The sequence below is a fragment of the Bactrocera tryoni genome, chromosome 3 (assembly GCF_016617805.1).
Source record: "Bactrocera tryoni isolate S06 chromosome 3, CSIRO_BtryS06_freeze2, whole genome shotgun sequence".
Lineage (NCBI taxonomy): Eukaryota > Metazoa > Arthropoda > Insecta > Diptera > Tephritidae > Bactrocera > Bactrocera tryoni.
The window spans coordinates 4,842,807-4,864,873 of record NC_052501.1 but is presented as its reverse complement, the minus strand read 5'-3'; the positions used below and the strand labels follow the sequence as shown (position 1 = coordinate 4,864,873).

General features: G+C 39.8%; 1 protein-coding gene across 2 annotated transcripts in view; it reads right to left on the bottom strand.

The window, feature by feature from the left end:
• The window catches only part of LOC120772829 (tyrosine-protein kinase RYK), a 114,258-nt gene that overhangs the window by 69,153 nt on the left and 23,038 nt on the right, over window positions 1–22,067 (bottom strand). For both annotated transcript variants that reach the window (XM_040101635.1, XM_040101636.1), the window contains exon 2: window positions 2,506–4,223. In XM_040101635.1, the coding sequence (XP_039957569.1) occupies window positions 2,506–2,620 (115 nt within the window). In that variant the 5' untranslated portion in view covers window positions 2,621–4,223. The remainder of the gene's footprint in view (window positions 1–2,505; window positions 4,224–22,067) is intronic.

Here is a 22,067-nt window from a genome sequence, read left to right as displayed (position 1 = left end):
GCAATACAGACAAATAGTAGATTAGTAAGCTAATGTATAGTAGCATAGTAGAAGAGCTAGAGAATAAGAGGAGCTTGAAACTGTTTTGGCAGTATTTAACCGTATTTGAAGTGAAATGTCAATTTTATTCTATTAATAATTATGTCCCAAAAATTCATTGACATATTTTCTGAAAGTTTTTGTTTTTTTTTTTTTTTGAGTAACTCCGAAAGTTTGTAAAACTGCAATACATTTTTGAAAGATCTTTCGAAGTTGTTTGGATTTTTAAGAAGCACACCTAATGTGAAAATAATATTGGTAGTCCAAAAAGTCGTTTTGTATTTCTAATCAAACTTCAACTTATTTTTTTATATTTATAATGAACTTTAATGAACCACCTGTGTACCATTTTGGTCGACCACTTTTTGCCATTTTTCCGCTAGAGACATTATTTCAACGGTGTAAAACTTTTCTGGTTTCTCGGCAAAAAACCGCGACAAGTAATTTTCACAGGCTTCTCTTGAAGGCAACTTTACTCCATTAAGAGAGTTCTGTATTGACCGAAACGAATGGTAGTCCGATGGTGCGAGGTCAAGGCTATGAGATGGATACATCAGAACTTCCCAGTCAAGCTTTCCCAGTTTTTGCCGAGTCATCAAAGATGTGTGTGGTCTAGCGTTGTCTTGATGGAAGACGAAGCTATTTTTGTTGATCAGTTCTGGCCGTTTTTTCGATTGCTTGTTTCAATCTCGTCAGATGTGGACAGTAAAATGTAGAGTCAATCGTTTGACCAGGCTGGAGCAGCTCATAGTGGATGATTCCTTTCTAAACCCACCAAATACTCAGTATAACCTTTCGAGGCATCAATCGTGGCTTGGCGACCAATTGTAGAGCTTAATCACGCTTGAACCATGATTTTTTTCGCACTTTTCGTCTCCTGTTACCACTCGCTTCAGAAGTGGTTCGATTTCATTTTCGTCCATTAATTTTTTCACAGACAATTCATGTGGCTTCTAGACTTTTTCAACGATAGGTCGACCAGAGCGACGTGCATCTTTCATATCGAAATTTCCAGCACTGAAGCGAGCTAACCGTTACTACTGATACAGCATCGTCTCCGTAAACTTCACAAATTTCATTGGTGGCATGTGTGGCATTCTTCCTTTTTTGTAAAAGAAATGTGTAACTTTTTTAACTTTTCTGAATTTAATTTGTTTTTTTGGTTAAATGAAGCTTAAAATCTCACCTATCCAACACTATATGGTATGACACAATGTGAGTGGAAGCACTGGAGATTTACGACTGAAACGACATCTACTTAGTTGCAAAATACGAAAAGACTTTTTCGACTACCCCATATTTTAACTTTTTTTGTATATGCATTATCGAAATTCTTTAATTTTAGTTAGAAAAATTTGGAATGAATGTTTCAAATAGTTCTTGAGTCACAGCCTTGTAAATTGTAGAGCAGTTCAATCAGACCCGTCAGGTTATCTGGTGTCAAATTTTTGGGTAAAATTCAAGTTTGTTAAACTTTTTTTTTTTTTTTTTTTTTAAACACCGGCAGTTAGTTCCTTTTCGAGAAAGAGTTATCATAATTTTTGTAGATCTGAAAATTTCCTACAAGAACTGGAGCTTTGCAATTTAAAATGGGGTTTCCTTGAGTCATTAAATTAAAAAAAAAAAAATTTTTCAGCTAAGTTTACGAAAAAACGCAAGAAACCGTCTTATATTGCATTCAATATCCTATAAAATCTATGAAACGAAATATATATGTTTTCGAGTTGGAAGCGAGATAGGAATTTTTCTATCTGATGGCAAGAAACAACTAGAAAACCGTTAGACGGAGGACCTCCCCGTATGATTAAGAGTTCATATTTGGATAGTCCTTCTCTTTCCTAAAGGGGTCTATCAACCAACTTTTCAGACTACGAAGCAAAAAAAACTCTTTAGATTTTTTGAACCCACCCTAATAATATACATACATAAAACTACCTCTATTCATTTCAAATTAGCAATATTGCAGCATGCTATTCGATTCTGTATTAATCTTAATATGATTAGTGCTGAAACTCATTGATGTGACAGAAATAAAAAATGTTGCGTATACGCCCTGGTGCCGTGTCACTGCAACAAATGCAAATTTTTTGCATCCGCATCGCATTTAATGAATAAATTAATATTTGCCGTTATCAAAATTTTGATATTTTTGAAATTTTAACAACAACAATAACAGTTTATTAATACTTTTGCATATATTTGCCACATACATGTGTACAGGGCGTATGAGTAACACTAAAACCAAACTGAAGCTGTAGCGTTTTTCGACTGGAAACCTAAGTTTCTTTTTGGATGCCGCATTTTTAAATAGAAAAATCTTTTGTATATCAAAATACCTAGAGTGTTTTCAGTGTTTCTGCTTTAATATTGACATTTTCACTTTTTCTTGGCTTTTCTTTCGTTTATTAAACTTTAAAAATGGTATTGGTATTTTTTTGTTTACCTTCGCATTTGGTTTGTACTCACCCATCAATTTGATGACCTCGCGATGGCTAATGAAGACATTCAGGTAGCCATTCGCCAGCAACGGAAACCAGCCGACCAGCGCACACCAAACATTCAACCAAAATTTTGACGCCATCTCTATGACACTATTGCTCGCTGCTAACTGCTGCTTGCTGGTTGCTGGTGTTGGGAGCACGATGCGGATGCGGAGAAGATTCGTACGAGTAGTCAACTCAATTAAAGCAGACAACGGCTAAAGGAGGCCGGCAACGCGGCCGTAGAGGAGATCGCGCAAACGTATGCTCGTTGAAACGTTGTTCCAAAGTCAATTTAAAAGCGACGAAAGAGAGTGAGCCAATAAAAATTGAAGAGAATTGCAAAAAAGTAGAAAACGCCAACCGATGGCAGTTGTACGTTGGCTATTTGCGTTGTTTTGTTTGCTTTTCGCGTTCTTTTGTAATGTGTTTGTTGACGTTTTTTGTGCTCGCTTTTATCCACTGGTGCGCGCATTCAACGCCCACGCTACTAGCTGTCGTCTTCGTGGTAGGCGTGGAAGAGTGCGCTGCTTGTTGGACTTGTTTGGCACAGCACCACAAACAAACAAAGCGAAAAAACAGCGGAACCGTAGCGACGTCTACGAAGGACAAGCGAGTTCAGTGAATGTTCACAGAAAAAAAGATCAGGCACAACAGTGTCAGCAACAGAGACGCACTCACGCACACTGTTGCACAGTCAATCGCAATTTCAGAGCGCCTCGTATTGCCTAAGGACTGTTATTTGATTCTTTCGCACTTTTAATTTCGTGTTTATTTTTTGCCCTTCTTCCTCTCTTCTACAGCCGATGCTGATAGGTACTGCGTGCACGTCTACTTGTTATTGTTGTTTTGTGGCTGAATTGGTTGTTGGTCGTTGACCAGCACTTTCACCAAAAGCGCCGCACAATCAACAGCCGTATCGAGCTGTGATTGCAATGCCGCCAGCCGCACACTTGGCTGCGCTCGTCGTGCGCTGGTGTGCGCCTTCACGTATGCAATGCCTGTGGCAGTGTCTGTGGTGTGGACGGCGTCGGCTATGCGGTTTATTGCGGCTCAATGTGTTCTGGTTTGCTGTTTATTGGAGCTACTGCTGTTGTCGTGTCGCTGCTGTGTGCTGTTCTTTTTGTTGTTGCAGTCGCAGCTGTGTGGCGTTGACAAGCTGCCGCACAGACAGCGCTGGAGGGGGTGGTGTAAGCGGTTGCGCTTGCTGCAGTTACAACAGTTTGTGTTTTGGTTGTCTGTGTTGTTGTTGTTGTTGTAGTCGTTGTGCTTGTTCGTTTGTTAGTCGTCGTATCGGCCAGGCAACAGTCGTCAGCTGCCATTGCTGTGTCGTCAGATGAGCATGCGAAACCATACAGCCTGTATTTGTCGCTGTGGTGTGTGTGCGGCTGTTGCAACGTGTCTTTCAAACTTCAACGACAATTTTTTAACCACCTTTTTTGTTTCTTATTCTATTTTTAATATGTGTCCTTAGTGTTTTAGCTGTGATTTCGCTACACTTTTCTCGGTGGCTTTCATTTTCGACAGTTCTTTTCTCGTTATTTTTTATGTCTTTTATAGGCGGCGTGTGTGGCGTACATTTACATGCCGACAAATACCGTTAGATTTTTGGTTGTCACATATGCGCTTGACATGCCCTTGGTTTTTGGATACCGACCGCTGTTTGCGCTATCTACCCTTTCACCTTTGTTTGTATGACACCTTCTGCAATGAGAAGAACGAATGAAAAATTATATTAGAAAACTGAGTTTCAATGGAAAGCAAAAAATTAGGATCACATATGGTTTAGGAAATGGGAAAATAGGCAAACAAAATTGGTTTTCGACGCAAACGTAGCCAGAAGCCAACCAAAGGCGCATAATGAAATTTAAACTTGGTAGAAGAAGCCGAAAGTCTCTCAAATTTAATCACACGCACACGCATGTATGTATATGTGTATTGACTTTTGCATGTCTTTTGGCTTATATGCCATGAGAATATTTTAACAAAAACAAGAAATGAAGGGAAAGTTTTCGTAAGGCGTTTTGAGAATTTTTATCTTTGGTCTTCTGGCCACTATCTTGAAAAGCTCTAATGTCTCTGTCGGTGAATTTCAGAGACGGGCTGCTTTTCAGATGGACTGTGTTCTCCCTACGCGATATTGGGTAGTCGAAAAAGTCTTTTCGTATTTTGTCAATAGATGTCGTTGCAGTCGTACATCTCCAATGCTGCCAATAAAAATAAATTCAGTGAAGTTAAAAAGTTACAGCTATTCAAAAATGTGTGAAAATAATGAAGCAATTCACTATATAGTATTTTGAAACTTTTGTATAAAAAAGGAAAGAATGCCACGCAAGCCACAGACGATGCTGTATCAGTTGGTGTAGCACAACAGTGGTTCGTTCCCTTCTGTTCTGGAAATTTCAATGTGAAAAATGCACCTTGCTCTGGTCGACCTATCTTTGAAAAAGTCGATGAAATTATGGAAAAGATTGACTAGGACCATCACATAAGCAGCCATGACATCACTAAGGAGCTTAACATTCATCATCAAACGGTTGCGAGCCATTTAAAAAAGGCTGGCTACAAAAAGAAGCTCGATGTTTCGGCACCACATGAATTGCCTGTGAAATATTTAATGGACTTTGACTGACTTTGCACCATCGGAAGTACCTTAATGGAGTAAATTTGTCTGTGAAAATTACTTGTCGCGGTTTTTCGCCGAGAAACCATAAAAGTTTTCCAATGATGGAATAATGTCACTGTTCGGAAGTGTATTCTATTCTGATTTAAAATAAGTTTTGTTGGTGATATCATATCTTGCATAGTTATTTCAGTATTTTTCGGTAAAGTGAAAGAATTCGAATTCGTCGGTGATTTCCACATTTCCAAGCGTTTCTTATGTACATTTATATTTCAACCTCCGTTGCAGTTCCGTTTTTAAACTATTCTCAATATCATAAAGCAGTGCTATGATATACCCAAAGCTACGCAAAACCATGCGAAATGTATTTACTTTAAAAATAGGACTACCACGTCATATCACCGTTGAAGGGCGCATAAAGCCCTTTGCAACCTCGGCAACAAGCAGCGTATGCCGCCTAGGCGTGAACCGGAGCCTCATTGTCAGCGCTGCTTCACAGCTGTCATGCTGGTTGCTTAGGCGGCCGAGTCAGGCGGATTAAACCCAGCCCAAAATACCAGACATTCCAACAAAGCAACACTGCAGAGGGGTGATGTGTGGCATGTGGCTTGTTTTCGACTCGCAAAACACCACACAGTGTTACACACACACGCGCGCATCGTTGCATTTGGTTTGTTTGTCTGTCTGCGTGCGCGTCCTTTTGGGGTTTTCGTTGTTTGCAGTTCACTTTTTGTGTCTTTTTATGGTTTTGCTATTCTTTCAGTCAATTTTTGTATTGCTTTGATTTTCAGCTATTTGCTCTTTGATTGTGCTGGTTTCTGCTTTGTTGTTGTTTTTTTTTTATTTCATTCTTTTTATGCGCTCTGTTTTTGACTGCCACACCAAGTTTTCTAAACAATTTTAAATGCTGAAAACTTCTTGAGAAAGTAATTAAAAAGTTGCAAAGATTAAGAGTCTCTCACTCACTCTCTCGCTCTCGAGGAGTGCCTCGTCGCGTGCCACATGCTCACATGAACGGCAACGGCAACATGCAACAAAATTGTACTGAATGTGGGGCTACTTGCAACATACAATGTATATCATAAACTCCTGTTGACACACAACCACACATGTATGTGTGTCTGTATGTCTGTCGCTTAGCAGCTGATTCACACATTTGCCCCATTGCTCACCGCCGGAGTGTGAGTGAGTGTGTGTTGCCCGGCATTTTACAGTATTTAATGCCTCACCTTTGCTGTTGACTTTGATTGCTGTTTTATTTAAGCTTTCATGCAGAACTGTGAAGTGGCGCAGATTTCGTTTGGTCGGAACTTTACGAAAAGAAGAAGAAGAAGCCGACAGAAAGTAAATAAATCTGAGGAATTATTTAATTAAGTTCTTTTCGAATAAAGTGTATTCCTCAGGGTGGTGTTGAAAATGCAGTAAATTTATCTGAAAACAAATTCTCAACTCAACTAAGTGAACTGAACTTCGTGTTGAGTGCTTACACGCATGTTCTTTAAAATAAACTTGAGGCTTTCGGGAATTTTTGGTTTAGTTGTGTGTACTTTTTTCTTAATAATAGAAAAAATTTGCAATTTAGTTGGAGAAAATGTGAATATAGCAAATTTCGTTTAGCACTCCTTTCGCCAGTCAACTGAGGCTAGGCATAATTAAACTACTCGATCATGATGGCAAAATTAATGCACAGAGTTAATATTACTTCTTTTTGTTGAATATTAGCTACTGAGCATTTCGGCTTTTTCTTTATTTGGATGTATTTATTAGTAGCAAATGTCTTTCAATGTTTCTCAAGTTTTTGTCAATGTTTATTCTTGCGAGTGACTCTCCTTGAAAATAACTATTATTGAACAAAAAATTAAGCAATAAATAGTTTGGTCAAACATGCAGATTTTGAAGAAAATATTTGTCATATGGAGCTATTCTGCCGAGACACATTTTCCTTTTCTTCAAATATATCAGAAGCGAAAGTATAAACCAACAGCTGAATGCAAAGGAGTCTGTAGAGATCTTCAGGATTCTTCGCACATAAATACCATATAAGTCAAATTAAAAAACACAAACCTACAAGTGGTACAAAGCTTTCAACGTCGGTCGGATCGGAAATCGTTGAAGACATGCCTCGTTCTGGACGACCTCCGATCTCTGCAACTGATGAAAATAATAAAAAGGGAAGGTGTAAGAAAAATGGCAAGAGAGCTCGACATCTCTCGCGAGTACGTTCGAATAATTTTGGTAGATATTTTGGAAATAAAACGCATTCTTTCCCGACAGTTGCATTATTTTCAAAAAGAGTATAGTAAACAAATTCCGATCACACAATCAAGAAGAGCCCGTTTTCAGTCGAAACGAAATTCGCTGAAGACTATCCCAAAAAGTGCTTATGAAAAGTTTTTCGAGGATCGGAAAAATCGTTGGCATAAGTGTATTGTATAGTGGTGGGGTTTACTTTGCAGGCGACAAAATAAATATAAATAATTAAATATTTTATTTTCTTTATAATTTCCGGGTACTTTTGTCACAATATACATTTAGTGGTTCATTTAAACTGCACGCGCAAGTAGAAACAATAAATATTTCACTCAATTGGCACAATTTTTTTCTTCCAGATCTCCTCATGTCAATTCGTTTGTATTTGTTGTTTGCGGAGCGAAAAGGTAGTCTGACAATTTTTGCGAAGAACACAAATATTGAAGATTTTGAAGTTTTTCTTTTTCATTTAAATCATGGCTACAGACTAGTTGAGAATGTTACGAAGGTTTTTGTACATATAGTCTACTTTATTCCGAACACAACTATTTGCGTAGCACAAAGCATTTAATGAAGGTCCTGAAGTCATCGAAAACTTGCCTCATGCGAGTCGTCCAACCACTTTTGCCGGTAAACTTGAAAAAGTAAGGGTTAAGAGGATTTACTCAACGTATTTTGGTTAATGTTTTAGGTATGAAGTGTGTCAAAGCTAGGTTCATATTAAAATACTTTAGTTTTGCAAAAACGACGTTAGAGTCGCAAAATAGATGCTTGACAATGTAGCTAAAAAAATTAGTGGAAATTGATAAAACTAAAATTCGCTGAAGGCGGTGAAAGGCATCCCAGCCGAGGCCAATACCACGCGTTCGATAAAGGCTTGACTTAATCAGTTCTGAGCGCCTTATTCTATATTGCGCCACAATCTGCTGACACTGGTTTAAGGTCCTTGAATCCATATATCTGGAGTTTTAGGGAGTATCTCAACAAATATGTCCATGACGACGGGACGAATTTTTCTTATAGTTCTAAAAGAGCTAAGAGGAAAAGAGTGCCAACGCAGCGAAATAAGAAGACTGAATGAGGAGTACTATAGGCCAGAATGGTGCGACTGACGAGCCGAATGGCTAAACTTGGCCTCACGATGTGATGCCTAACGGCAATTCCGTGAGGCACATAATGAGCAATGACGGTGGAGTTAAGAGTTTAGTCCGCAGGCGTATTGGTATCGTTTCAGCTGACCAATATGAGTCGTGCATACCGTCCGGAAAAATGATGGTATCTTTCGAATCAAAATCAAAAAAATCGCATCACCTTCATAGCGCCTAGCAAGTTCCTGGAATTCATCAAAGTGATGCCTTTGTAAGTGCATGTGATAGAGGGTAGGACAAAATAGATCATAGATCGCGATGCAAACTTCAATTAAAATCCAATTTAAGGTAATCTAAGCGTTGGCATTATTGTATTGGCGCAGAAGCCTTTATCAGGTGGTAAATGTCGGCCCGGCATTGCCAATTATGTGGCAATAACTGTTTTTGAAATTGAAATGAATTAAAAAGTAATTATGAATTGTGAACTATATTTTAAGTATAGAGTTGCTATTTTTACTTGTACGACATTATTTTAGTTTAAGTTAAACATTTTTGTCTAGGGTTGCCATTTCTTGTTTAGTTTCATTATATAGATTTCATTTGTGCGTTTGAGTTTCTATTAAAGTTTTATTAGATTTAAAACATCTTTCAATACATTTTTTTTTTTAATTTTTCCGCGTGTTTTTTCTACTTCTTAGTACCAACGGGTTATTTCTAGTAACTTATGTGCAACTAACAAATTATTCGTATTTCTATAGCCAGCAGAGTCCCAGATTCTTTTTAAAGCAAAAGTTTTCTTACAAAGCACCTGAAGAAGCTAAAGAATTTTTCCACTTGCACACTTATGAGCGGAAATGTGAGCAGCACTTGAGCGAAAGAAATGCCTAAGTATGGAAAATTCAAGCCAATCACCCACTGCAGACGCCTGGTATAGAATAGCACAGTTATTCAGCTGCGAGGCCAAGAAATTGGTGTTAAGTGGTTGGTTGCTAGTTTTGATTTTCTAAAATTTACTATTATTAATGTGTGTTTTTTCAGTGTGCAGTTTTTGTTGCGGTTTCTAGCTAACGGACGGTTTTTCATCGTGTTGTTGTTGCGCTGCCGTGCCTTGGGGGCCACTCTATGCTGGCTGAGTGCGCTGCAATTGCGGGTGTAGGGATATGTGTGCGAGTTTTTAGTACATATGTACATCCATACATATGTTTCTATATACATAAATATGTATGTGTGTGCTAAGTTGTTTTTGTTTTAGGTGTGTGTGTTGCCGAGTTTTGAGCTGAAAATTTCCTCGTGATTAAAATGGGCGAATGTTGCATGAGTTCCTAACATATTTTTCACAAACATGCCAATACATATGCAAGCATGTAGGAGCTCACATAAATTTTGCTATTCACACATACATACATACATACATATGTACATATATTGATATTTATGTGCGTCGTAGTTTAACCGCCGGTTGTTGTTGAAGCGCATGAAAACTTTCACCAAAGTTTAAAAATACAAAAATTTCTTATTTTTCTCGCAACTTTGTTGTTTTTATTTCCATTTTCCGCTTTTTGTTTTTGCTGTGATCACTGCTGCCGCTGTCGCTGCTGCTGTGGAATTGTGGCATTTGCAAGAAAATGAAATTTGTGCCAGCAACAGCTTGGTGGCTGTTGTTATCGCTAAGCGTTCTATACATTTACGCACACATGCAACGGCACTGCTAATGTCCTCACACACACACACAGACATACGCATGGCATGCGTCCACAGTTTCCGCAGCGGTCGAAGCGTGCGCCCTGCGCTCGATTTCAACAACAATAACACGCTGAAGCATCAATTTCAGTATGTTGATTTTGAGCGGCTGAGTAAAGTGTTGCCACGCAACCCTTATTTAATATTTGTGTGCAAGTATGCGTGTCCTTCAGCATTTATTTCGCGAAAACTTCTACCAACGACTGCGCGGAGTGCTAAGGCAAAGCGCACAACGCGTTGCCATTGAGCAGCAGCTACTGCAAGGACGACGACGACGACGATGAGAGCGGAAGCGCCACGGCGTGTGGCAACAGTAGCGACTTCCGCCCGAATGGCGGCGCATTTGTGTGAGCCTTGACAGCGGGCGCGCGCCGAGCGGCGGTGCCACCGTCGCAACGCTGACTGTGCAAGAAACTTTTCATTTTCAAATGTTTGCTAGTTGGAGCAAGCATCGGCACAAGGCTTGGCTGTGACTCTCATGGACGCCGCCTGCCAGTCAGCAATCAAGCGCCATAAGCAGGCGGCGGGTGGGCCACCGACTTGCTACAGCTTGCGACCGGCAACCGCCAACCACCAGCCGTCAAGCAATTTCGTAACACTCTCGGGCAGGCAAGCAGAAAGAATTGGAAACAGATTTTTTTTCGCATTTCGCAAAAAAAAAAAATAGAAAAATGGTGAAAAAACGCCAAGAAAATCATGAAATAAATTTCAATAAAAGCTTCAACCAGTGACGCGCGTAAGCGTCGGCATGCATGCATGCGAGCGCAAACTCATTGCAACGCACACAAACTCAAAGCCATTCGAGCGTGTTCACAAAATGCACACACACACTCGCATAAGCACTTGCATGTATACATATATGCGACAATATGCTTTCATGTGAGTGTGGGAATTTTATTTATGTGTTGAATGTGTTAGTTACCCTGCAATTTCGCTGGTGATGGATACAATAATGCCAAGCTTCCTTCAAATCCTCCAATCCCCGTCGCTAGCCCGCTTCGTCGTACCTGCCATCGGCAGCATGGTTGTGTGTCTAATGAATATTCTGCACATTTCTAATGGCTGCCATGGATACCGTTGCTCTGCCGTTGTAACAAGGTACAAACGCTGCCATCATGGTGCCGTTATCGCTGTTAAGTATTAGGCACGTTTATTTACATATGATATATGCATGCAGTTGGGTCCGATTGACAGTTTGTCGCATCCACCCAATTGGAATCTGACCTAAAATATTTATTTTATTGGAGATAAGAGTTTACTGTTATGAAGTGTGTATTTTAAAAATTGTGTTGTGATTTGGGAAGCTTTCCGGTGATTTATTCTGTTCGAGGTCTCAATAGAAAAAAGTTAGAATATTAGAACAAAATATTCCTCGAGTTTTTGAGTACACCAAAGAAATAACGGTCGCCCAAAAAGTTATCTCCGCCATGAAAAGACAGGCTCTAAATCGTTTCATGTGCTACACGCACCGCGATGGAAATAATTTAAGCTTTAAGGTGGTCCAAAGAGTACCTACCTGTCAAAACACGAATCGAAAATCTCTAAAAAACGATCCGAAGAAGAAAAAAATTATGGACTATTAAACTAAAATGAAACACGTGGGGCCGATTGGTTGTTTGAGGCTGTTGTTTTCTTTTCAGTGGGGGCGTTTTTTACGTGGCGGGTCCCAACCCAGCGCACAACCCTGGGGAGATTCGCCTTCTCACTTTAGCTCGCCTTCAAATGAGTGTTATTTGGCTACCCAGAGGATTCTTGGTCTAAGACCGGAAGTCGTGAGCTCCTTGAGTCATGTGTGGCCACTGCTCCTCCTGACTTGCATGAACTTCTACACACGACGATCTTCCCCAGGTTTCAGACAAGGCGACTCCACACACATCGTGAGACTTGTTCAGTATACTGCTGGAGAAAATAATACGGGCTGCAGAGCTGAATCGAGAAGGCACAATCTTTTATAAAAGTGTACCGCTTCTGGTGTACGCTGATGTTGTTGATATCATTGGCCTCAACACCCGCGCGCGCCGTTAGTTTGGACTCTTCACGCTCGCGAAATATAAAAATTGTAAAATATGTATTTAGTTTTGGGGTACTTAAGTAAACTGCGCCTTAAACCTGCAGATATGGTGAATTATGCGGAACTCGTCCTAGAAACTAAATTTTTATGAAAGCTTCATATTGAAGAGAGAGAGTAAGGAAAGCATTGTTTGCTTTGTACTGTTGCAGAGGAGCCATTGATAAAAGGTGCGGTATTTCATCGAAAGTAGTCCCTTGGATCTGTCAAGCGCATTATGTTTACTTTTGGCTTACATTTAGAAGGCTCATCAGCCATACCAATGCGTGGCTGGTTGAAAAGAGAGGGTGTGAGGCTGATTTTCGATTGTGTTAAAGGTTGGGGGAAGGGATTAATTATGGAAATCTTGGCCAGGGCTGGGTTGCCATCGATTCATGCGCTGTTGTAAGATACCTTTGGCTCAAGATCGATCGTAAGGTGAGCTCTTAGCTGTCAGTAAGACCAACCTCTGACTAGTTGTGCGGGTTCTAACAGATTATTGCACTATCGACATCCACGCAGTAAGGTTGAGTATCTTATTGTAGAATATAAGTTGAAAACATCTAAAGCCTTTGATTGCTTTCTGATTGTCCCGCGTTTTCCAGTTTCAGACTTAAACACTTATGTAGTGGCTCACACTTTCAATTGTCCAACCGAGCTCTTGGGAATAGATATTAAAAGCCTAAGCAATTTTGTACTGGCCACAAGGCGGTTAGTCGACTTATAAGGTCGGATGTGGGAGTTATATTTGTATGACTTCACAAAGGACTGGATATAGCAATCTAAATGTGATTCTTGGACCAGTCATCAAACCTAACCTAAACCAAGGTTTATTCGATGAGGTTGAGGGCTTATTTCTATTGTAAATTTATTATTTTTTTTTACTTAGTACGAGTATAATTAGTGCCATTTAGTACAAATAAAGGTTTGAAATATACATGCATAACCACGCAGCCGCTTTAGTCACTTAAAGCTCCGCAATTTCACGCAAAACTTCATAGTCGGCTCTTTTGTACTGAAGTACACTCGTACACATAACGGTGTTACATGGTATATACCTAATGTAAGCACATTTCAACTCGGATTGCGAGCGTGCTACAACTATAAGTAGCTCAGCTTAAACACACATAACTTTATAACTGTGCATATGTTCACACGTGCGAAGCGCATTGCATGCACAGACACTTCTAAATATTTCGATATGCACAAATCTATCTGTCTGTGTTAGTGTGGGCATGTATGTCAGCAATCGGTATTTAGCGCCCGAAGTGTGCAATCAATGCGCATTCAAAAAAAAAAAAAAATTGCCGCTGGCAATGCAGCGATTACTATTCCGAATATCTACAACTGCAATTAAATGCTTTTTATCTCGTATATCAACACAACGATGCGTATGTGTGCGTGTGCTGGCATGCATGAGCAGCTGCCATTGATATTTAAACCGACAACCGAGTTGTGAAACATTGTGGCCAATTGCGTTTCTATTTTCGTGCTGAAGACTCGGCACAAACACCGCCAAACACTCACATATACATAAGCAAACGCACAGGTGTGCATGGCTCAAACTCATACACGATTCTGTGCAAATTTACCTGTGGCACGAAGCTTACATTTGCGCTCATTAATGCTCGGCAATTGGATAGCTGTATACTTCAATGACCAATTACTGCTTTCATTATTCGCATGCACAATACTGTCTGTCGGTTGACTGCAGCCAATTTGAGCAATTTGCTCGTGCACATCGCTGTGAGCTGACATTCATTAATTTTCGGTTTTGTTTTTGAAAATCCATTTCAAATCAGAATTTCACAAATGCTTTGCATTTATACGATTTGATTGATATTTTGGCTATAATTTGAAAATGGCAAAGATGAAGCAAAAAACAGAAACCAAAAAAGCCAACAACAACGACAATCTGTAATTGCCTCGAAGTTCTCAGATTTTGTGTTTGATAGATGGATAGACGGTTGATTTGGCGTTGGAGTAGATTATTTGCGGATTTCCAAAGATTTCCAAAATGAAATTTGAAAATATGAATGTTTTTAAGCAGAAGTGGTGTTCTTACTGCGGTGAAATGAAGTTATTTGTGACATGTATTTTCTTCGCTGGTAAATTTCTTTTTGATTCTTGACATAAAAACTTATGTTTTCCTTTAAAAGAATGGATAGTAGTCTTCCTTACAAAAAAATACTTAAAACTTTTCGTTTAATAATGGAGGAATTATATAAGCTTTCCTCGTTTAGAATATTACTGCAAAGCAAACAAAATTGTTGTTGTTTTATCCGTAAACATCATTATTGAAGTAATTTGAAGAAGTTACGTCGAATCGACAGTCTTTTGTCGCCTAAAAATCCGAGTCCGTTCCAGTTACGTAAGCCCGACTGTCATGGGAACGAAGGTCTTAAATATTCTGCAATGGCGACATAGTTAATTTATTTGATATTTTTGATCCCAAGAAGTTCTTTACTATGGTTCTATAGGAAATAGTAAACAATATATGCATTGCAAGTTTTCTGGCGTTGTGCGTTGGTATCAACTTGAGTTCGAAATCGGTTAATAACAAAATCAAATCGTTAGAGAAAACTCGTAGACGACCTGTGTATTTAATCTGCATTAGTTGCCTAATCAGAACGAAATAGAATCGGTTATGTGAACAAAAAGGATTGTCAAGAGTTGAGCATAAGACAAAACTTAGCATCGATCTCTCGGTATCCATCCATATCCCGGCAGTAAAGGGATTAGTATCCTTAACTTCGAAATTTAACATCTCTTATGGGATCAAACCCGCAAATGTATTGCTGAATCAAGAAAGCTGGGTATATGAAGAGGTCCGTACAAGGACACGCCGAGATTCTCTTCTCTTTTAACTATATTTCTGAAAACTTAGATCACTGCCTCGCAGAGGCTACTCGAGTCGGATTTTTCACCAACCGTCGAGGGATATGTGGATGGGAAGGAGTCGCTGGTGAAGAAGTGTAGTGATGTTTTTTATGGATGGTTCGAAGATAGAAGGGAATGTTGGAGCTGGAGTTACTTATATAACGCTCTCCTTCAAACTTAGCATTCAGCTATAGTGGCTTTCAGGCAAAAGTGATGTAATTAAGCAGGCGGTAGAGGCACTGAGTTCACAAGTTCTGCACTCAAAGCTAGTCAAGGAGTGTCTGACCGCACTAAAGATAGCACTGAGCTACTTCATCATCAGGCTGGTTTGAATGTCTGGTCACAGCGAAACCGATTAGTTAGCCAGAGGATGCAACTTTACCAAGCCCACAACGGTATGGTTCTGAGATAGTTTTCCATCGACATCTTGCATTGTTGTTCTTGATGGTCGCCGACCAGTCACATCTTCGGTGTATCAGAAGCCATATTCGAACCTGATAATAACTGTCTCAAGAAATTTGTGATAGGCTTAAACCGCTTTGTCGTTCTGTAAGGGTTTTATAATCCAGTTTTTTAGGAGTTTTAGGAAACACAAAGAACCGGCGTTCTAAGCTGTCCAAGTGAGATTGCAGTAATTAATGAACTCTTTACTCAACCTAATCTATGTGATATTCCATTCATTCTGCTGAATGCTAAAATCAAGCCTATTACATTCCGAGCATATTTACCGATCTTTAGCAAAATACCGGTTCGTCATTACCAGATGTAGACATTTTTTACAAAAATTTCTGTTATATTTTGTGGTCGTTGATGTTGCTTGGATCTCCACTTTAAGGGTGACCTCTAGAAACGAGTTAGTCTCTCGGCTCGACTGTGTAATTTTATTGGTTTCATTTTATATTAGCCAACATTTTCCGTTTCCCTAGACATTTTATAATCGAAGTACATAGCAGTTATTTGCATTGAGGCCACTTCTGTCTTTCCTTAACTTTATTCAATGGTGCGATTAGAAAATCAACTTTCGTCCACTGTCGGGTGTTGACGATACAACACTCATCAAAAAATCAAAAATATATATTTTTCTTACTATCCTTTAATTGATAACTGTTGTCAAATTTAATATAATTAACAAGTTTGTTAAGAAAAAAATATAAATTAGTGGAAAACCTACGAAAAAGCTCTCCTTTTCATTTCTGATTTATTTATATGAACATGGATATTTACTCATATTTCAGTCACAGCAATTAACAAATTTTTTTTAAATTTCTGCAAAAGCCATTTGTTATTGTAAATTTCAATGATAGATCGACGAAAGGAAGAAATACAAAATAGTGCTTATTATTTTTCAAAACAGCAAAAGCATGAGTAATATGCCCCCTAAAAGTCCCACAAATACTTCGCAGTCGGAAATAAACCAAAAATGTAGCAGAATATGATCTCATAAGGGAGAAATAAATCCACAGCTACAGAGTTGGTGAAAAGAAAGGCAATGAGAAATTGTGATTCAAAGCAAATACACTTTATGGAACAAAAGTGAATTACTGGGCGAATAGGCAAATGAGTGGGTGCAGAGGAGTCAGCAGAGCGTGAGACACGTGTGTGTGTGTAGCCTTGAAGTTTCTCATGCATAGCAAGTTCGGCACATCTAATATGCAATATGCAAGTGCTTTTCATATGAAACGCATAACTTTCTAAGGAAGCACATACACACACGTGCATACATACAAACGAATATTTGCACAAAATAGCTAAAAGCAAAAAAAAAATGAATTAAAAAGCAAATATTAAGTAACTGACAGCCTTGAAAACACACACATACACACACACCTGTGTATTTGTATGTCAACGCAGAGCAAAATTAAATACCCCCGCGATCGCAGGAGCATCCGCTGGATGTAAGCAAAGCAACGGAAACGTCGAGAGCGAGTAATTATGCTGCCGTGTGTGTGTGTGTGTGCGTGGGAGTGTGTGTCGCACATTTACATTACAAACGCAACGAGAGGCAGCCACAAACACACATTTCAATAAATATTGGAGATTCTTTTACATACACACACACATACATGCATGCCCCACAAAATATGTGTGTGTGTGCGTGTGCAAATATCCATTCGGATACAAATTATACTTAGTGTAAATGCTTTTGTCGCATGAGCGTGTCAGCGTGTGAGCAAGGGAGCGAACGCATCGCTGTAACCAACGTTCATCATTCATCAATAATTCAAAAGACATATTTCACATGAATTCAATGGGTAGTTGGCGCTTGGCGGCGACTCAGCTGGGGTGGCAGGGCGTCACTTGACTCATAAATACACATGTCTGAGCGCAAATATGAAAGCTTTCACGCACATAGACGATGAGTATGTAAATACACATACAATTGGGATAAAAATCTCAACAGATTCGGCGAAGACTAGTTTGTGCTGAACCGCTGAAATCGGTTCGAAATGGGTGTGGAAAAAGTTGTTATAGAATGAGTACTTATATAAGCTTGGGGCAGTCAGCGCCATCGGGAAAGCCTTCATACGAACTATGCAGCAATTTGAAGGAGTTGCTACATGTTGTTCTGACCGTCGACGAAATATTAATCCATGATACACACCAGACAGAGAATACAAAGAAGACTTGAAACGTGAAGTTCCTCGCGAACCTCTCCTCAGAAGGCGAAGACAACGCTTTCAAATCGAAAGAGGATATCCACCGTAATCTGGGATTCACTAGGTGTGACCTCCTTGGACTACTATTAGGAGAGTCCGCCTTCACAACGCCCAAATTGATGGAACTAGACCACAACTGCTCCGGCCTACTCTCTAAATTGGGCTCCATACGATTTATTTTTGTTTTCCAATTTGGCAAAGACACCCCCCGGATAGATATTTGAGACGAGTGAGCAAGTTATCGATGAAAAATATTTTTCAGGCGTGTTAAAGAAATTGGAGGAAGTCAGGTGTATCGAGCTAAAATAAGATTATGCTGAGACATAAATCGCAATTTTACCAAAATTTCCTTTCTTCTTTTATTTTGATCAAGTTCTCAGTGCAAATAGTGCCTTATAACATAGACCGGCTTCATGAAAAGTTCACTAGTATAATAGAATGAATGAGTGTAGTACTCTATCGCAATGAACTAGTTATGTACTAGTCACAAAACACTTCCGTTTTGCTCTACAGCGTTGCCATTTGGGTGCTCACTTATTTTCTGACAGTGTCTGCTTCGGCGTTTAACAGACGTCTTTCGCAGTGCCATTTGGTAATGTGCAGCATTTGTCCCACGTACTCAATGACACATACACACTGATACCTACATAAGTATAAATTAACAGAATGACAACGAACAAGAAGTACCCATACGATGGTGTGGAATTCATCTACGTGTATGTGCATATGTATTACCAAAGATAATGTCATCGTCATCATCAGCTGTGATCATTAACTATGCGATGAAAAGACTTGACGCACTCAAACACACACATATGGGAGAAGAAGTAAATAGTCATACGTTTTTATGGAAATGTGTTAAGAGAATTCGCGCATGAGGGATTAGTGGTCTTCAAAGGGAATGACGCATCGGTATTTTATGTTTTGAGAGCATTCCACAGCGTGTTAGGGATATGATTACAAATCAAGTTTGTTTGTTAACTAATATATGCGCTAAGGTGTTTTTTTTTTTTCAAGATTTGCTTAAGAGCAATCATTATTAATTATAATCAATTTTTTTTATTAAAAATTTTCTTATTCCATAATAAGTTATTGTAAACTAGGTTAAGTTAGGTTGTTGTTGTGGCGGCAGAAATCTGCTCAGTTGACAGTCCTTGGCCGGATAAAAGCCCGGTCCGTTCCGGTTATGTAGACCCGAGTTTCGTGGGAACGGATTCAGTTAGATTATATTGGCCGGCTGTCACACCATATATAGACCTACTGGTTCTTCAGTATGACAGATAGAGGTGTTGTTTAATAAGAGCTGAAGTATTCGTCATACAAGACGTCAGCGATTTTTGCGATATTTACATCAATGTTCATATCCAAGACCTTATATTTCAGTTTGCTACTTCGTCTAGTCCTTGGAACTGCTAAGCTCCTAGATGTTTAAGACGAGTTCTAGATTATGCTGAAAAGAGGCATAGGAGGTATTCCACCGTCTCTCCCAGGCCAAGTTCTCTGAAGTTTCTGTATGTATCGTCGTTACTAGTTAATGGCCATTCGGCTCGCATGTGATGTCACTAGGTTGTGATCTGTCAAGAGGGCAACAGCTGTCCTGCAGTCCTTTCGAGACAGTGCGAATATAAAACATCCTTAAAGTTTTATGGGGCTCTTGCACATGACCTTGGCAATCACGCATGTACTTAAGGCATTCCATCTCGTCCTGAGCCGCCTTTCAGATCTTTCGAAAAATTTCGTTTTTAGCGACTGGCATTTTATACTGATTACTGTAGGCTCAAGAAGCACCGATCTAATATTGGGTGTAGCCTCTTGTGCTAAGTGACGGTTCTGCGACATAGAGCCGGAAAATCTCGAGCATCTTATGCTAGACTGTACGCAGGACTTGGCCCTTGGATCTATGTATCCAAATAGAAATCATATCGCCTCAATAGCACTCAACAGGTTACTGGAGTTTATCCGTTTGGTGGGCCTATTTGATTATTTGGGACTAAGGGGCGGATACGACTGGCGCGCTGTTGTTAACTCGGCTATAATCGCTTAAGCGGTTTCTACGCCAATTAAGAAGAAGAAGAAGAAGGGGCGGATACAATTGACGCGGAACATGCCTCAACTAACTCTATCTATCTACATACCTACGGACAGACGGACAGGGCTCAATGGACTCAGCTCTTCACGCTGTTCCTACTATGTATTTATACTTTATAGGGTCTCCAATGTTTCCTTCTGGATTTTACAAATTTCGTTGCAAGCTTAATGTACCGAGCTTAGAGCATAAAAATATATGATATAACTATGATTGAATATTTTTCAGTTTCTACTGAACTTGCCATCAAAAAGAATTTTTACCGATCTGGTACAAGAGGGTAGGCTCAAGAAGAGCCAGTGCTTGGTGAATGCTGACCAACATTAAGCCAAAGCGCGGCTTCAAAATCCTTCGGGATTCTTCTAAGTAGAACAAAATTTATCCATTGAGTTCCTTGCTATCAGCAGGCTTGACCTTTCTTTTATCCATTTGATAGGCTCAAAGCACTTCCTCTATATCTGATTAACCCCGTTCATATTTGGTCGTTTTTCACATCCCAATGGCTCGGAATCAGCCTCCCCAGCTCATTCCATTGTAAGCTATTAACCTGCTTTTTCGTTTGATCAACAATCTGACAGCTTATAAGGATGAGATCTTATATCGATTTACGGTGTACAAAAAATTATCGATATTTCACTTGATACATTCTAATAGAAATAATATAAAAACTGAAATTAATTTGCTACAATTATCTCCTACAAAGGCTGGCATGTGTCACCCTAATGCATATATGTATGTAGGTGTTTAGTCAAAATCTAGAATGGATATGTAAGTATCTTTGCTGCAACAGCAAGCTTTCGAACGATTATCGGGAAGCTTTTTAATTTCAAACATTTCGCAAATAGTTGTGGTTTCGGCACACTTGCGTGCCTCCAATACATCCAAACACACTCCCCCACACAGACATTTGTTTCAATTTGGCGGCGTGTGTGTGTGCGCGTTTGTGAGCGTTGTAATCAAAGCGGCTGTCAATCCCAATGGAAAACTGTAACCAATATTGGCAGACTCAACTATTTGGCTAATGAAAGTACGACTACGAATTGCTCAATGTGGCAGTTAAAAATTTTTATTAGTCATCAGCAGTAGCAGCATCAAAGAGCATCCTTTTCGAAGGCAGCAGCACCCCCCAACCGCACTTTGCGCTCCCCCACCCTCCTGCTGTTGTTATTCAAAGTAAAGGAAAACTTTTCAATTACAACGCCGACGGCGCGGTCACCAAAGGGTGCTGTGCGGCAGCAGTTGGGCAGAGTGCGAGGGAGCAAGGGCAGATACAGAAGACGGAGAAGTTGTGTGCAAAATGGCAGGGGGCGTGGCTGATGAATAATAATTTCGCAGCGAACGATTGACGACGATTTGGCGACCAGCTCAACGCAGCATCGTCGCATCATCGAGGACATTGACGACAACAACAACAATCATCAGGCAATCTAGCTAATTTCAACTGCTGGCAAAAGGCACTACAACAACTACATAAGCCTCATGAACCCACACCATCATTATTGATTCGTGCCCAGAACTTTTTCGATGAACCCAAAATTCGAATCCAATAAAAATGAGCAAAACATTTAATGCTGACGGCTGAGTCGATGGAGAGCTTATGGGGTGGTTGCAGCAAAAGGCAGGCAGGAAGCAGAACGGAAGTGAGTTTGAGACCAAATAAAGAGAAGTAGAGTGAGAGTGAGGTTATGTGTATGCTTGTAGGTATATTTGCACGAAAGCTATGAGTGTCGGCTTGTGTGTGAGCTGCTCCTATTGGATTGCCGAAAATGACGATTACGATTTAACGATGGGACAGCAGACATGTCGATGACTTTGACGCTGGCGCTGCTGCTGACAACATGCTGTGCTCGCTTGGCAGGCCGGCAAGCAGAGAGGCCGACTTGCTTTGCTACGGTACGAAGTGTTTGGTGCGAGCGCCACATGCGGCTTCGGTTCATATGCCATTTTGGCTATATACATATATATATTTCCGAAATGCCTGAAACTCAAACAAGTCGAATAATTTGTACCATGTATATACATACAAACATATATATGCATTCTTAGGTATGAGTAGTGCCGACAAAGGGGGAACGGGCGCAGAGTAAATTAAAATAGACTTTGCCCCAAAGCAATGAAAGCGTTTCAATTATAAAATTGGCTTTCATGCCGGAGTAATTCAATTGGGAGCAAATAGC